General features: G+C 33.2%; 1 protein-coding gene across 1 annotated transcript; it reads right to left on the bottom strand.

Moving 5' to 3' along the window:
- Positions 1-829: 829 nt before the first annotated feature.
- LOTGIDRAFT_126859 (hypothetical protein) lies at positions 830-13,419 on the bottom strand (the record flags this gene model as incomplete). The annotated part of the gene is made up of 7 exons (XM_009063083.1): positions 830-1,005; positions 1,241-1,344; positions 1,644-1,795; positions 4,022-4,164; positions 7,348-7,441; positions 11,278-11,381; positions 13,269-13,419. Coding segments are annotated over 7 exons (924 nt in total), but the record flags the coding sequence as incomplete, so codon positions are not given.
- Positions 13,420-13,937: the final 518 nt, after the last annotated feature.

Genomic DNA, 13,937 nt, shown 5'->3' with positions numbered 1-13,937 from the left:
ACAATCTCATTTACAATTCCTTCGTCTTGTTCACATTGATAAGGTTTATTCATAACTAAAGCAAAACTATGAGATGAGCTATAAGCTGTACAATAGACTTATGATGTTAAAATTAACAGCTCAATAATCACCACAATATACATATACCACACTTTGACAGAGGTCTAGACTAGTTTTATTTCCGATGAGTTCATTAAAGAAGGTTCAACATTTATCGTGTGGAATCCGTTTTTCTGTTTGGGCATAACAGATCGTAGTAACATACTGTCTTTGGTGGATAATGTCCTTCGTACTACTGGTAGACCAGACGGTCGACGATTAGCTAGTAAAGATTGGTGGTTGGTTTCCTGTGGTCGTTTAGCACTACCTTCTGTAAAGCACGTTGGGTCACTTGAGGACAAGACGTGTCCTTGTTGACGAAGCATCCGTCCTTTCATTGGTTTTGAGCACAAACAAAAAAACTTTTCCAAGCAGCTAAGGATTGGTATTCTTCTGAAAGGAAAGGTGCAACTTTGGATTAGATAAATTTATTAAGTACGTTTGTCATAGTAAAGTTTATATAGTCGTAAGAATGCCAATTGTTTTAATGGGGGTGGCACCATAAAAATTTCGTTAACAACGCAATACATTGTACCAATCACGTGTGTATGTGATGTTATGGAAATCTTGAAGTTACTGTCAATATTTTCACATTGAAGTCTTCGGTCGCGAGATATGGTAGAACATATTATAAAATAGGCTACAGAGGGGTCGTTGGTCATTATTTGCTGTAATCGCTCAGTGAGAAGTAGCCTATACGATCTTTATCAGTAGGTAATAATAGCATTCCCTACCTTAAATTAACACATATTCTAGTACTGAAAATACCATATATAATAGGATTAGCCGCTGAGTTGAGTGGAGCAGCACTCTGGATGAAGGTTGACAAAGGGTCGTTGATGGGAATAGTCTCATACAGTTCCAGTATGTTATAGATGAAAAATGGACTCCAGCACAAGATGAATACTGAAATCAAAATTAAATATTCAAGATTCAACTTAATCCTTAATTTAATATCGACATTTTTAATCACAATTAAATTTCTGTATATGATCTTAAAAGAATCATAATGCGATATACATGTTTATCTGATTTTTTAGAAAAAGTACAATTAATAGTCGTGTTTTTAGTGCAGCTGTTATTTTTCACGAATGATGGAACAGTAATGTAAAGGTCTTGAAACTGAAAATGCATTGCTTACCTATAACTATTATTAAAGTCATTTTAATGGTTCTTATTTTAGCTTGAGGTATAATGCCACGATTTGAATTAGTTCTTCTACATACCATGTGTTCTCGTGATCCACTGTTATCTCCTAGAATAAACATACAGATTGGTTTAAATCGTTTTTCAACTCGTCGAAGCTGGTCCTGGTCCGTGTTTCGACTATAATATGAACAGTAGAACACTGTCAAAACAAAAAGTTACGATATGATCCAATGACATGCCAGATGTTCTGGGGCTTTCTTGTTTTTGATGACCGAAATACCTTCTTTATACTGTTCATAGCCTATAAGTAGCATTTCAAATTCGTAAGGCGGGGATTATGGATTTCCATCACAACTTAAAAGCATGAAACATATTCATGATCATAGTGTGCTGACTAACCTATTCTGGGCAAGTTGTGGGTTTCATCCATTCCATCTCTTCTCGACTGTCCTTTGCTCCAGATAATGGATATGATGGCTATATAACAACCAGATATGATGATAGCGGGTAATATAAACGTTACCACTGACACAAGGGTAAAGAACAACTGGAATAGAAAATATAGCTTGTAAGGCAAGGTAAGAACCACCCACTAACATCCCCGAACAACGTTCTCCTCTAAATGCTATATTTCTATGGTACTTAACTTTTTGGTTCCGAGCGATATAAAACACATTTCAATAGACAAAGGCATTATGCTAGATTTTAAAGTTTTTGATTCGTTAGGTCCCTACTGGGATTATGATTTTCCCGATGTTTGTGTTTTACTATTAAGTGTTTATAAACATTTATAAGCGAACTTGGTTGATAACAATATTACCTATTAGTTATTTCATATGAGTGTACAATAAAACAATCTGTTACCCTTAATATTTCAATTGGACATTATTAAACCTATGCTAAGTCACATTGTACAAAGGGAGACTTTGTTTAGTTAATATACCAGCATTATCGTAATGGTCAAACCTTTTAATAAAGGTGGCTTTGTTGAAATAATCTAATTGTCGATCAAATTGATTAACTGTGTTGTGTTCATTGGGTTCAAGGTTTTAAGATAGTTGATTTATCTTACGAACTATAGAAATCTGACTGTAGCACAAATGGCTATTAGAAGACTATAACAATTTTCAAATTTTAAATAAAATTTATCTAAAAGATCTACACTTAATAACCCAAACTCGAACAGATTCGAACAGCATTCATTTCATTACAGAAACAATGATGAAATCAATAATTTTCTGGAAATTTTGATTTTTGAAACAATATAGATTTGCAAAGTATTGGCTTTAAGAGACTACAGAAAATCGTACGGAAACGAATGAAATAATCAACACGATCATTAAAGCCGATTAAAATATTCATCCATTGTTGAAATGTTAGATATACAGACACAGTTCGATTATATGTAAATAAATAGGTCATAATAAGTCGAGTTTACGGGTGGATTTGGAACAAAGTAGGGCATGAATCATAACCAGAAAGTCCAAACGTAAAATAATCTATCAATGTGTTTACAAAATAGTCCCCACTTCAGAAGAAAAAAATCGGAAAAGTAATCATTTTTCAGATGTTTTCAATTAACTAGAAGTAAATCGGGCGATTAATTGACGTCTAAATGGTTGATAAACGAAAATCATTTCTTTATCTTTTACTGATACCTCATTGGAGAAAATTGAATTCTAGCTGAAATCTTGGTTATCACGTCTATATCAATCCGGGCAATGACAATAATCCTTCCTATGGACTCGGAAGAGGAAAGTATTTGCCATTTGTCAGACTAAATGCTGTCGTCATGATGTGAATAGAATATCAGAATATCAAACGAATCTGTGTGCTTGATTCGCTACCAGATATATCTCATGATATTTATTTCCGTTAAGATCCGTAGATAAACTGCAAATCTAACTAAGGAAAATTGCATGTTTCATATCATATGTCCCTTTTTACTTGAAAAAATATTGAGAGTCTTTTATAATGTCTTGGAGGTCCTTAACATGTCAGGTACCAGCCACGAAGATCAATAGTATTTATGTGTTGTGGTATTATAGGAATTACTAAAAGTTAATCTTTAACTAAACATGATAACAGCGAAACCATGTTGATACTTTAGTCTAATAGATAAGAATTTGGACGAAACTTTGTGTGTGTGTAGATTAATATTACAAAAATATATTATTGACATAAAGTTAATCTGGTCCTGAAATTTATAATGATATATAACTACTACCGTGGGCTTGTGATAGCTTGGCTGACAAGATATTTCATGGGCTTTCTCTCCGTGCTTTCTAAACTCGGTAAAAACTAGGTCATCATCCTATACCGAGGGACGAAGGTTTTTGAAGTTTTAATCATTGATTGGCGCATACATGTAATTATAACTACATAAACATTATAATGCATTCTAATTATAATCCAAATCAAAGGGTTATTTGAATATACTGTACATGTACATACTACATATATTACTAAGCCCAATCTCTTCTTGTGTATGATTTAAATGATTTCGTCTTACGATTGCAATGAACTCGAGCTTGACAAAATAGAGGGAGAAACTCATATAGAATTCACTGAGGCAAGCCCAACATCAGAGATAGTGTCGGCAACCCTCATATCAAAAACATGTTTTATCTCTGAGAAATTTGAATCAACGAGGACAATAGAAGACATATATATGTTTTATCAAACTTTTACAAAAGTGTAATTGATCCATTATACAGAAACTGTTTCTTTGAGATAGAAATTCATTTTTCACTGATAACAATCCAATGTATACCTGCCAATGCCAATATTCAGGAAAGTCCATCCAACATTGTATCTTTCCTTGCTGTTCCTCTTCGTGATATAAAAACGGCGCTGGTAAAGCAAACATTAGGGCAGACAGCCAAGCAAACGTAATCAACAATCTAGCTTGATATGCTGAAAAGAGAAAACATAAAACCGATTTGCATTGAGTGCGTAAAACAGTTAGATCAGTCAGGCCCGTAGCCAGACTTGATTGATCGGAGGGGCAAGTAAGTTATCCGGATGGGCATATAGTTTAGTTGCTGTAATTTTATTGGTCGGTTGTCAGAATTGTGCCTTATGGTAATTACTCGTGTTTGGTTTTAATACAGATTCTGTTGTCTTTCAGTAGAACGAGGGATAGCCGTGTGATGTTTTCTGCTGCCAACTGGCGACTAGAAATGCATATCTCAAATAATATCTGTACTTACATCAAAAATTGTGCTGTGTGCCTTACAATAGACATTTGAGGTCTATTTTAATGAACAACTAACGTACAATGTGCACTTATTATACAAATACCGAGGAAGAATACACAGAAGATTATGGAAAATGTTTGACTGCATACCGTAAAAATGTGATTTAGAACAGACGATTTTGCAATTGAATTATAATTTTTAATCTGAGGGCAATCCAGAAGCTATTGGGACTGGCAGAGTACGACTTTTCATGATAGCGAAGCCGAAACAGTAGTTTTGTTCATACACTTACTGCCATTTACATGACATCTTAATTTGCACTTTAGAATAACCCGTATGCTATATCTGCCATCTTTATATTAGCATGGTTCCAGGTCAGCTTACCTTGGATTTAAGCCCATGGCCAGTTATATCTTTATTTAGAATTTGACCCATATTCTATTTTATTGTGAAATACATGGTAATAATATGGCCTGGAGATTATCAATATTGAACGTCATTACGTTACTATCACTGTTCTACCAGATACAGTATTCCTGATAGGTGTTATAATCTACTTTTAGATGGTGAATTATGTCACAAGGAGACATTCATGAGCATATTACACATGAACAACACGTTTTTATTTCGTGGTTCTGGCATTTATGCAACTTTCTTGCAGTCAGAATGTCAACTTGTAACTTTTTACTCATGTACCGTGTTATACAAGATGATTAATTTTATTCCGTGGTCACTTCCATGCATCACGTGCAACGACTTTTTTGATACGAACAAATTACTGATCAATGCGCTCATATGACAACATCACTCCATTGTTAGATTAAAAGATAAATTTGAAAGACATATTGTTTCGTGTCAAGTGATTTTATGGTTACTGTCATGAACTGTAAAGCTGGGACCTCTATCACCATTATTTATCAGTTTTCTTACTCATCCCGAGAATAATGAGTTGAAGAAAAAACAAGAGAAATAATAGCTTCCAGTAACAAATTAACGTGGTTTCTACACTTAAAAACAGATTTTCTAGACTGAAGATATTCTTTCTTTCTTCAATCAATTCGCTATAATCGATTTCAAGCAGATCATACAAATTTAACGTAATGTTAGGCTCCGTACACATTGGCAAATTATATCAACTGTAACTTTTGTGATACTTGCGTTTGATGCAACGTTTATTTTGTCAGTTTATACATTATAGTATTTTATACTTAAATTTACGAAACTAGCATAATTCAGTCGAATACTAGATATGCATGATAGGTGGAAGTTCGTTGCATGACCGTGAGCTAGTTTTCGGGGTTCTTCCCAAGAAGCCATACATATCCGCCTTATGTTTGGTAATAGTTGAACGTAGACTCTCATGATTCTGCAATTTTTGTAAAATAGCCTTTACTAAAGTTTTTTCCCTGTCATTTCAAAATTATAAATACCATCCACCCAATGATTTCACCTTCAACTGACCATGAAGCTTATTGTTTATTGTAAGGCATAGTTCCAGTTTTTGAAAATTGTCCAGTACAATATAACAGAAATCATGTGTATTAAATTCTTGTCAGGTATCGATATTAGGTCTACCCTCAGCAATGTGAAACTGCGCTGAAACTTAATGTGCACACAATGTATATCAGTCAGAGGCAAGCTTTTGTCGCAGTGTGTCTGGTTCACCTGACAACAAAGTCCATAAATCTTGGTAATCCTCCTGGCTTTTCATCAGAATATTAACATTGACAATGAGCTTGAAATTGATTCAAAACAAGCAGAACTAAATGATATCTGTATCTTAGATGGGAAATAAAACCAGGTTCATTGTTTCCTCATTGTGTTTGAGTGTTACTTCATCAGTAATGTTCTACATGTCAATAATTCCATGCTGATTATTGCCTGTACAATATAACCCTAATTAAATGACCATTACAAGAAACCGTGGATTGTTTTTTCTTCTCGAATACTACATCATCTCATATGGACCAAATGTAGTCTTTCCTTATTGCTGTTTAATCAATATTGCTCATGTGTTCTGTCTAATTCATTTTATTAACACAACGCAACATAAAGTTTTAATAATTATTTTCCATCAAAGAAAAAGCTTACCACGATGTTCGTCGTGTAAATTCCATTGTTTTGTTAAAAGCATTAGATAATGGACAACCGTAAGCTTTTCTGACAATATAAGTAGCCGTGTAATTGGTTGTTACAAACAGTAAGTCATTACTTTTAAATAATAACCGGGTTTTATAGTTTGAAGATTAATTATTACCTTTCTTTCTATCTTACTTCCTTGTTCACACTTACAGGAAATTTGACATTTCTTTATTAAAAAACTTTCCGGAATATATTATCATATAAGCAAGATTTTTTTTTAATATTTAAAATTAATATAGTTTTAAAATCTTGAATCTCAGAAATTCATTGCTCTAGTCTAGGTTCCTCTGGGTCTCGACCACAAATTGGGTCGCAAAGCAATTTTCTTTGAGTCGCAAAGCAGTCTGAAAACTTTTTTGAAAATTGATATGGTTTGTGATAACTCTTTTTAAAAAAAATCGCAGGAAATGGCGCCTACAGGCTATCTATTTTTGAAGACTCCCTTCGTAATACTGCACCTTTGGTGCTCATGTCTGAGCCAAATTACATCATAATTTGAAATTGCATACCAACCGTTTGTTAAAACCGCAGAAGATAATTCTCGGTTCACAATCGTTCTTAAAAACTCGTAAAACCTCTAGTTTTAAAATATTTCTTTCCATGGGTTGGGGAGCCATCAAACTTTGAAGGGTCGCGATGTGATAGTGTAGTGTACAGAATATTCATTTATAGCTTTCAGACCGAAGGTTATCATTAGCCACAAGAATTGGTAACTTTAAATAGTTCATAGGGAATGGAAGACAATAATACAACTTACCACTTCTGGAGAAGTTCATAGGTCTGGCTACAGCATCGTATCTATCTATGCTTAATGAAACCAATACAAATGTTGACAGGTAGGTCACAGTTGCCTGGAAAATACAAATTTTATGTACACCATTTACGCATTATCATGATCTAAAACTGGGCTCTCTTGGTATCCCTGAGTAAAACAATATTTATAATTAGCATCATCGAAATAATTTCTGTAGCTTTTGTGTTAATGCATAAAATGCACACCATTTCATACTTATTACACAATCTTTTTGTTCCTTTTTTGAACAACGAGAGGTGACAATAATACTTCTTAATTATTTCTGTAAGTTTTGTGTCGTGCAGAGAATCTTTGCTAGATATCATTACGTCGTACATCACTACTCGAATTCAATTCTAGGTTTCAATTGGTATGATGGGATGTGACATTTTTACTGCAAACTAATTTCCAGAAATTAGCGAAAGGCAGCAGGATGTGTCAAATGATTCTACTGTTTTGTAAAACTTTACACCTCAAATCGTAATGCAGAAGAGCAGTGGGAATAAAATGTATCAAATTTCCTTTAACACTAGCATTAAAATCTTTAACATGAATTGATTTATTATTCCGGTGAATTGTCTTTCTTAATATGGATTGCTGCACTTAAACATCACTTGATTATTATTGGACTGTGATTTCAAATCAACAATTGTCTTTGAACTTAAATGTTATCAATTGCTTGAAGTCAATATACATAGCTTATGGCAAGTGGCTTTAGAGAAACCTAATTTGTCACATTCCAATTAACGACCCTCGATTTATCTCAAATGTCAATTCAAATTTCATGATAACAATAACAAAAAATATTCAAACGCAATTCAAATATCCGTTGCTTCCTTTGAAAAATTTCCCAAGAAAACCATTTCGTATTGTTTTTGTATTCCCTTTGGACGACAGAAAAAGATTGTAATTTATTTCTTTGTGTAAAATTGTTCTGTAGTGTTTCTTTTAGAAAGCTATTCAACAGATTTTGCTTCTACATATAAAAGAGGATCAAGGTTAATATTAAAATAGTCCTGTTATAATTATTTTGTTATTAGTTCGCAGCTGGGTTGATAAAAATGCTGTTTTTATTTTTAATTTCCGATCGGACAATTCAATTGTTGTTAAATTGTTGATTTCGATCAGACGAAGTAATGAAAAATAGAAACATAAAGTGTTACTCCATTGTGTGTATTCAACATTTTATTTGATTGAGGTACTGGCCGAATACAACAATAAAAGTGGACTAGGAAGACAGAATGTGAGAGCAATTGGCGGTATCTGGAAGAATCAGTAGGCTATATTGCAGGATTTAGTCGGCCTACGAGTACGGAAAAGAGCCATTAATGGCTCAACTTCTATATCTTAGAACCTGCGACAATCCAGTTGATAGCACTTGCATATCGTCAGTTTGTTTCGCTTATGTTGACTGCGATTGATCGAATGAGATCTTTTCAATTGAAATCGGCTTGGGCCAATCTTTCAGGTTGTCTCTGAATCAGTTGCTAAAGTACTTTTGTTTGGGTTCAATAAAGTCATTTATGCTTTGTAGCACGTGAACTGTTTGTTCTGTCGTTACTAGCCACTATTTCATGTTTTCTTATGTTTCAGCACTATGTGAAATTTAAAAGAATTTCAATCTTCTTTCTAACGTCCGATTTTTTCACGTTAAGAAGAAATATATGACAGAATATCTAATGAATTTTCAACATGGGAATCATTTACTTTTAGACTTTGTCGCATATTTTCTAATTATCTCAAGTGTGTGCTTGTGATTTACCTCCAGACAGAACTTGATGACAATTCGCAAAATTAAACAGAATATAAATTGATTAATGTTACAGTGAAAAGTTCATAGAAATATAGGATTATGTTGAGTAGGTCATGTACAATACTCTAGTTTATTACTAGTAGTTTCAAATCCTTTTTCAACGAAACCGAATTCTAACTTATTTGCAATGTTAAAGCGCTACAGAAGATAGTGGTAGGGTGAATAAGAGAAATATTACCAGGACTGCATGTCTATTCGCCTCACTTTTCGATGTTAAATTGTTAAGGACAAAATTCACATGATTGAATTATCCTTGATAATAAGTCTTGCCTTACAAGGCCATCAAGATCCTATAGTTGCTGAAGTGTTCTAAAGTATGACAAAATATACAAGGTTTTGCAGCGCAGATTATGGTTAAGTGGAACTGTTGTACAATATTCGTTTCCTTGTACTAGGAAGAATTGATCGCGTAGACAATCAGATCAGACATGTTATATTAAGTATATTAACCTTAATCAGTCTATTATAACAATTTCTTTATTAAGCGATTAAAAATATAATCCGGAGGGGAGGCCTATACATTACATTGTTCTTTGTATTAACAGGAACTTTTCTAAATGACTTGTACATCGATACTCAATAATTTCATTTCAAAACTAGCCTATTTCTAAAAATCTTTTCACCGGGGCACAAATACGCAATGGGGGTATGGTGAAATTGAAAGGATATGTCAGCCTAAAATACAAAGAATCACCAGACTTTACTCAGTGTTCTGAATCGGCACCACAGTCAAAAATATCAACTTGGGTTCTGAACGTTGATATCGCTCTTGATGGTTTTCAACAAGTAGCCTATTGCCTCAATCAATAAAAAAAAGTTTTGGTTTAGTACCACGCTATATACAAATGCAATTCAAGAACGTTAGATCAGAACTGGAGCAGAAAATCGCCATTGAAGTAATTCTACCAAGAAGTAATATAGTACCTTATTCTGTTCTGTATAATCATATCAACCGTCAAAGTCTGGTAGTAAGCAGACAATGTTTCGCGCTTTAAGAAGAAGTAAATTCTGACAGATCTGTTTCATATTCCAGTTGGTTTCTGAATATCAGAAGAAAGAAATGTGAAACATTAATTATACGGTTCACACTGCTTACGGAGTAAAAGATTATCAAATTTGTTTAAGGCGCCAATTGTTATTAGATTTTTTCAATGGATTCCATTTTCTCAAAAGTCATCGAGAGAACACATCAAAATACAATTTCCTGTAAAATGATAATCGGTCAGATATTGTCTAACAATTTCGATAGTGTTACAGTTAAAATCGATCAGCTATAGATTTGATCGCAATTTGGAAGTAGGATGAGTAAGGAAAATATAAAACTTGTAAACAAAATCATCGATTTCTTATAAATCTAAGAGGATTGAAATTAATACGATATTAAATCTTAGATAAATGTCACTATTAGAAATCTAAAGAAAGTCGGCAAAGTTTCACCAATTACTTATCTACTTCATTACGTTACAACTGAGCACTATTATTTCTAATTTGCAACATTAATATATCCCTTTTATACTTTATACATTGTCGTTGTAATTCGTTTATCTACAGTAACATTCCACCCTGTTACTATCATTATATGTTTATATCCATCCTATTTCACCCATCCTCATTATTGTAGGCCTTAAACTCGTCCTCCCTAAGTTATTTCTATTCCTTGTTTTTTTTCTTTAAGTTTAACTTCATTGTTATCATTCTAACGTCATTTTAATTCCTCTAACGTCATTTAATTCCTCTAACGTCATTTTAATTCCTCTAACGTCATTGTTATTTACTTATCCCCGTCGTTATTCTTCTATTCTTATCCCCGTTGTTATTCATGTAACGTAATTGTTATTCATGTAACGTAATTGTTATTCATCTTACATCATTGTTATTCATGTAACGTCATTGTTATTCATGTAACGTCATTGTTATTCGTTTAGCGTCATTGTAATTCGTCGACATTCGATGTTATTAATCTATTCCCATTTTCATATCCATATTATATTGCATATCTTCTCATAATCATACCTTCGAAACAGTCTTAGAGCTTTGAAAAAAAACTTCTTATATAGGAACAAAAATTAAGAAAATCTTACCTGAAGATACTGTAAAATCTTACACATGGCGTTTCCAGCATGCCATTCTATTGTTATTTTACTCAATAGATCAGTCATAACACAGATCACTCCAACCAATAAATCTGTTCAAACAGAAAAAAATCAAATAAGATGCCAATCATGTTCGTTGCATCTCTAAATATCAAATGGTTACTTTAAAGATGGGTTTCCTTATTTTTTAAGCAAAATATTTAATTGATTGGTGTTTCTAATGAATTATCATGTATTCTTAATCATATCATTATGTTCTTATTGCATATAATTAAAAGATTTAACCAATCATAAATGTCCATATATGTACAGTCTGGATAAACCTTTTGACCTTATTTGATCCGTCATTCATTTGAATTATGCTGGTAATTCTCTTCTAATTGAGCTAATTATGAATTAATTATGACATGTGAGACAAGCTATTTTTCCATGTCATTAGAACACCTCTACTTTCTATTGATATAAGTATTATATGAAAATGAGGGAACCCATCTTTGATATGTTAATCCTGTTATTTAACTGTAATGCTTTTTTGTTATTTCATTAATTTTGTTATGAAATATATATTGATATCGATGCTGATTTGTATACATGTATTTTGTTTGTCAGCATAATCTGATTGTTATCTAATATGTTACTTGTTATCCAATAGTTTCAGTTTGTTACTTTATATCCTCTTTATTTGTTATTTGTAATAATATCGTTGTACCGGTCATCAGGTACGAAGAATATCTTTAAGATCTAAATTCACAATAATAGATTAATAGAAGATTTCAAGGTACTGAAGAAATAATTTAATATTGATAATGTACCCTAGCCTTTACACATCTAAAGATAGCTTGCCAGGCAAGTTAATATACGCCCACTGGTAGCTTTGATTTTAAATAAGAATATTTAGCAGTACAGTATCAATTACCAGTATGAAATATTCAACCTTCAGACATACAAGGCGATACTGAATAATATTACCAAGTTTCATCAAAATCACGAATTTCGATTTTTCTGATTTTCGTTAGGGTTCATCTCCGGGTGATTACGCACTCTCACGCAAAGTTTCGTCAAAATCCACCAAGAATTGTGCCTTCCAGTGTGTTTACGTGATACAAATTGAACGCATTTTCAAGAACAGGGGCAATAACTTATACCAATTATTTTCGATTTTTCTGATTTTCAACAGAGTTCATCCCTAGGGACAACAAGCACTCACGCCAAGTTTCGTCAAAATCCGTCAAGAATTGCGCCTTCTAGAATATTTACGAGCGTTTTAAGAACAGGGGCAATAACTCATACTAAATATTTTTCGACGGACGGACGGACGGACGAACATGGGTGACGACAATATACGCCCCTCATTTCGCGTATAAAAAATAGAATGGACTATGTTAACTCTACTAGGAATAGTTGTATAAAGTGTACGTATTTACAAGCTTATATATTCAATTATTTAAAGGACTTGAGATTCAACATAATAGCTGATTTAGTTAGTGCAGACCAGAGGTTATGTTGAAAGATAGTATATGTACTATTAAATCGTGTCCTTGAATTAGAACCAGGTCTAAAACTAATTTTGGATGACTTTTTAGTCTATAAGAATCCACGAAAATGTTGAATTAAAAAGGTAGCGAGTTATCTTCGCTATTATGGGTTGCTCGAACCTGGAGATTTAGAGCACTGGGACGATACTTAACATATTACCAAATATAGTATTCCGCTTGTAACCATATGATCCGACAAGAATGAAGAATTACATTCCATGAAATGAGACTTTCAGAGATATGTGAACCGCAAATAATAGTAATGCAGTAACCCATTTATTTCAGATTCGCCATTCAAAACGATTCTCGAGAAAATGAGAAATATGAACCATCGCATTCCGAATACAAGGTTGAACATTGACTTATCGAGGAAATATGATGTGTGAGGGCTTGGTTTAGACACGATGCATATGAACAAACAGTGGACTGGAATAATACACTAACCTGCCAGCGCAAGATGCATTATGAAGAAGTTCATTCTGGTTTTTCTGCCATTTTTAGACAGCTGTATAGCAGCTAGAACACAAACATTTCCAACTACTATAAATAGGAACATTGCCGATACAAATGTTAGCTGAGGTACCTGAAAAATATAACATTACCAAAAATGCAATTATAATTGTTCCTTTTCCTTTGTTGAATGTTGTAATTCTATATCAGCTGCTCTCTATTATATTTCATTTATCTTGGCATCAAATTAAATTGTGTAACTTCCTTCTAATATGACATCATAAGAATACATCTCTAGGCATTGGCACAGGAAGTTTATTAGTATTACTAAACTTAGTGGGACGCTAAAGTACTTGTAACTGTGATGGTTCATACTTTATAATGCGGTCAGACTAAAAAGAGCAAACAAGAGTAAACAAGCGCAAATCAATGAAAACAAGCGCAAACAGGTGTAAACAAGCGCAAACAAGTGTAAACACGCCCAAACAAGTGTAAACACGCTCAAACAAGGGTAAACAAGCACAAACAATTGTAATAACACTTTTTTGCTTCAAAGAAATCAGCCAAAAGAAGGTAAGATTTAACGTGTTACAAAATTGATTGAAAGAGCTTTCCAGACTACTTTTGTGTATCATCTGAATATTATAATGGTATTATATATAT

Source organism: Lottia gigantea (assembly GCF_000327385.1).
Source record: "Lottia gigantea unplaced genomic scaffold LOTGIsca_55, whole genome shotgun sequence".
Taxonomy (NCBI): domain Eukaryota; kingdom Metazoa; phylum Mollusca; class Gastropoda; family Lottiidae; genus Lottia; species Lottia gigantea.
The sequence above is the reverse complement of the archived record's forward strand: the minus strand, read 5'-3'. Positions and strand labels throughout refer to the sequence as shown.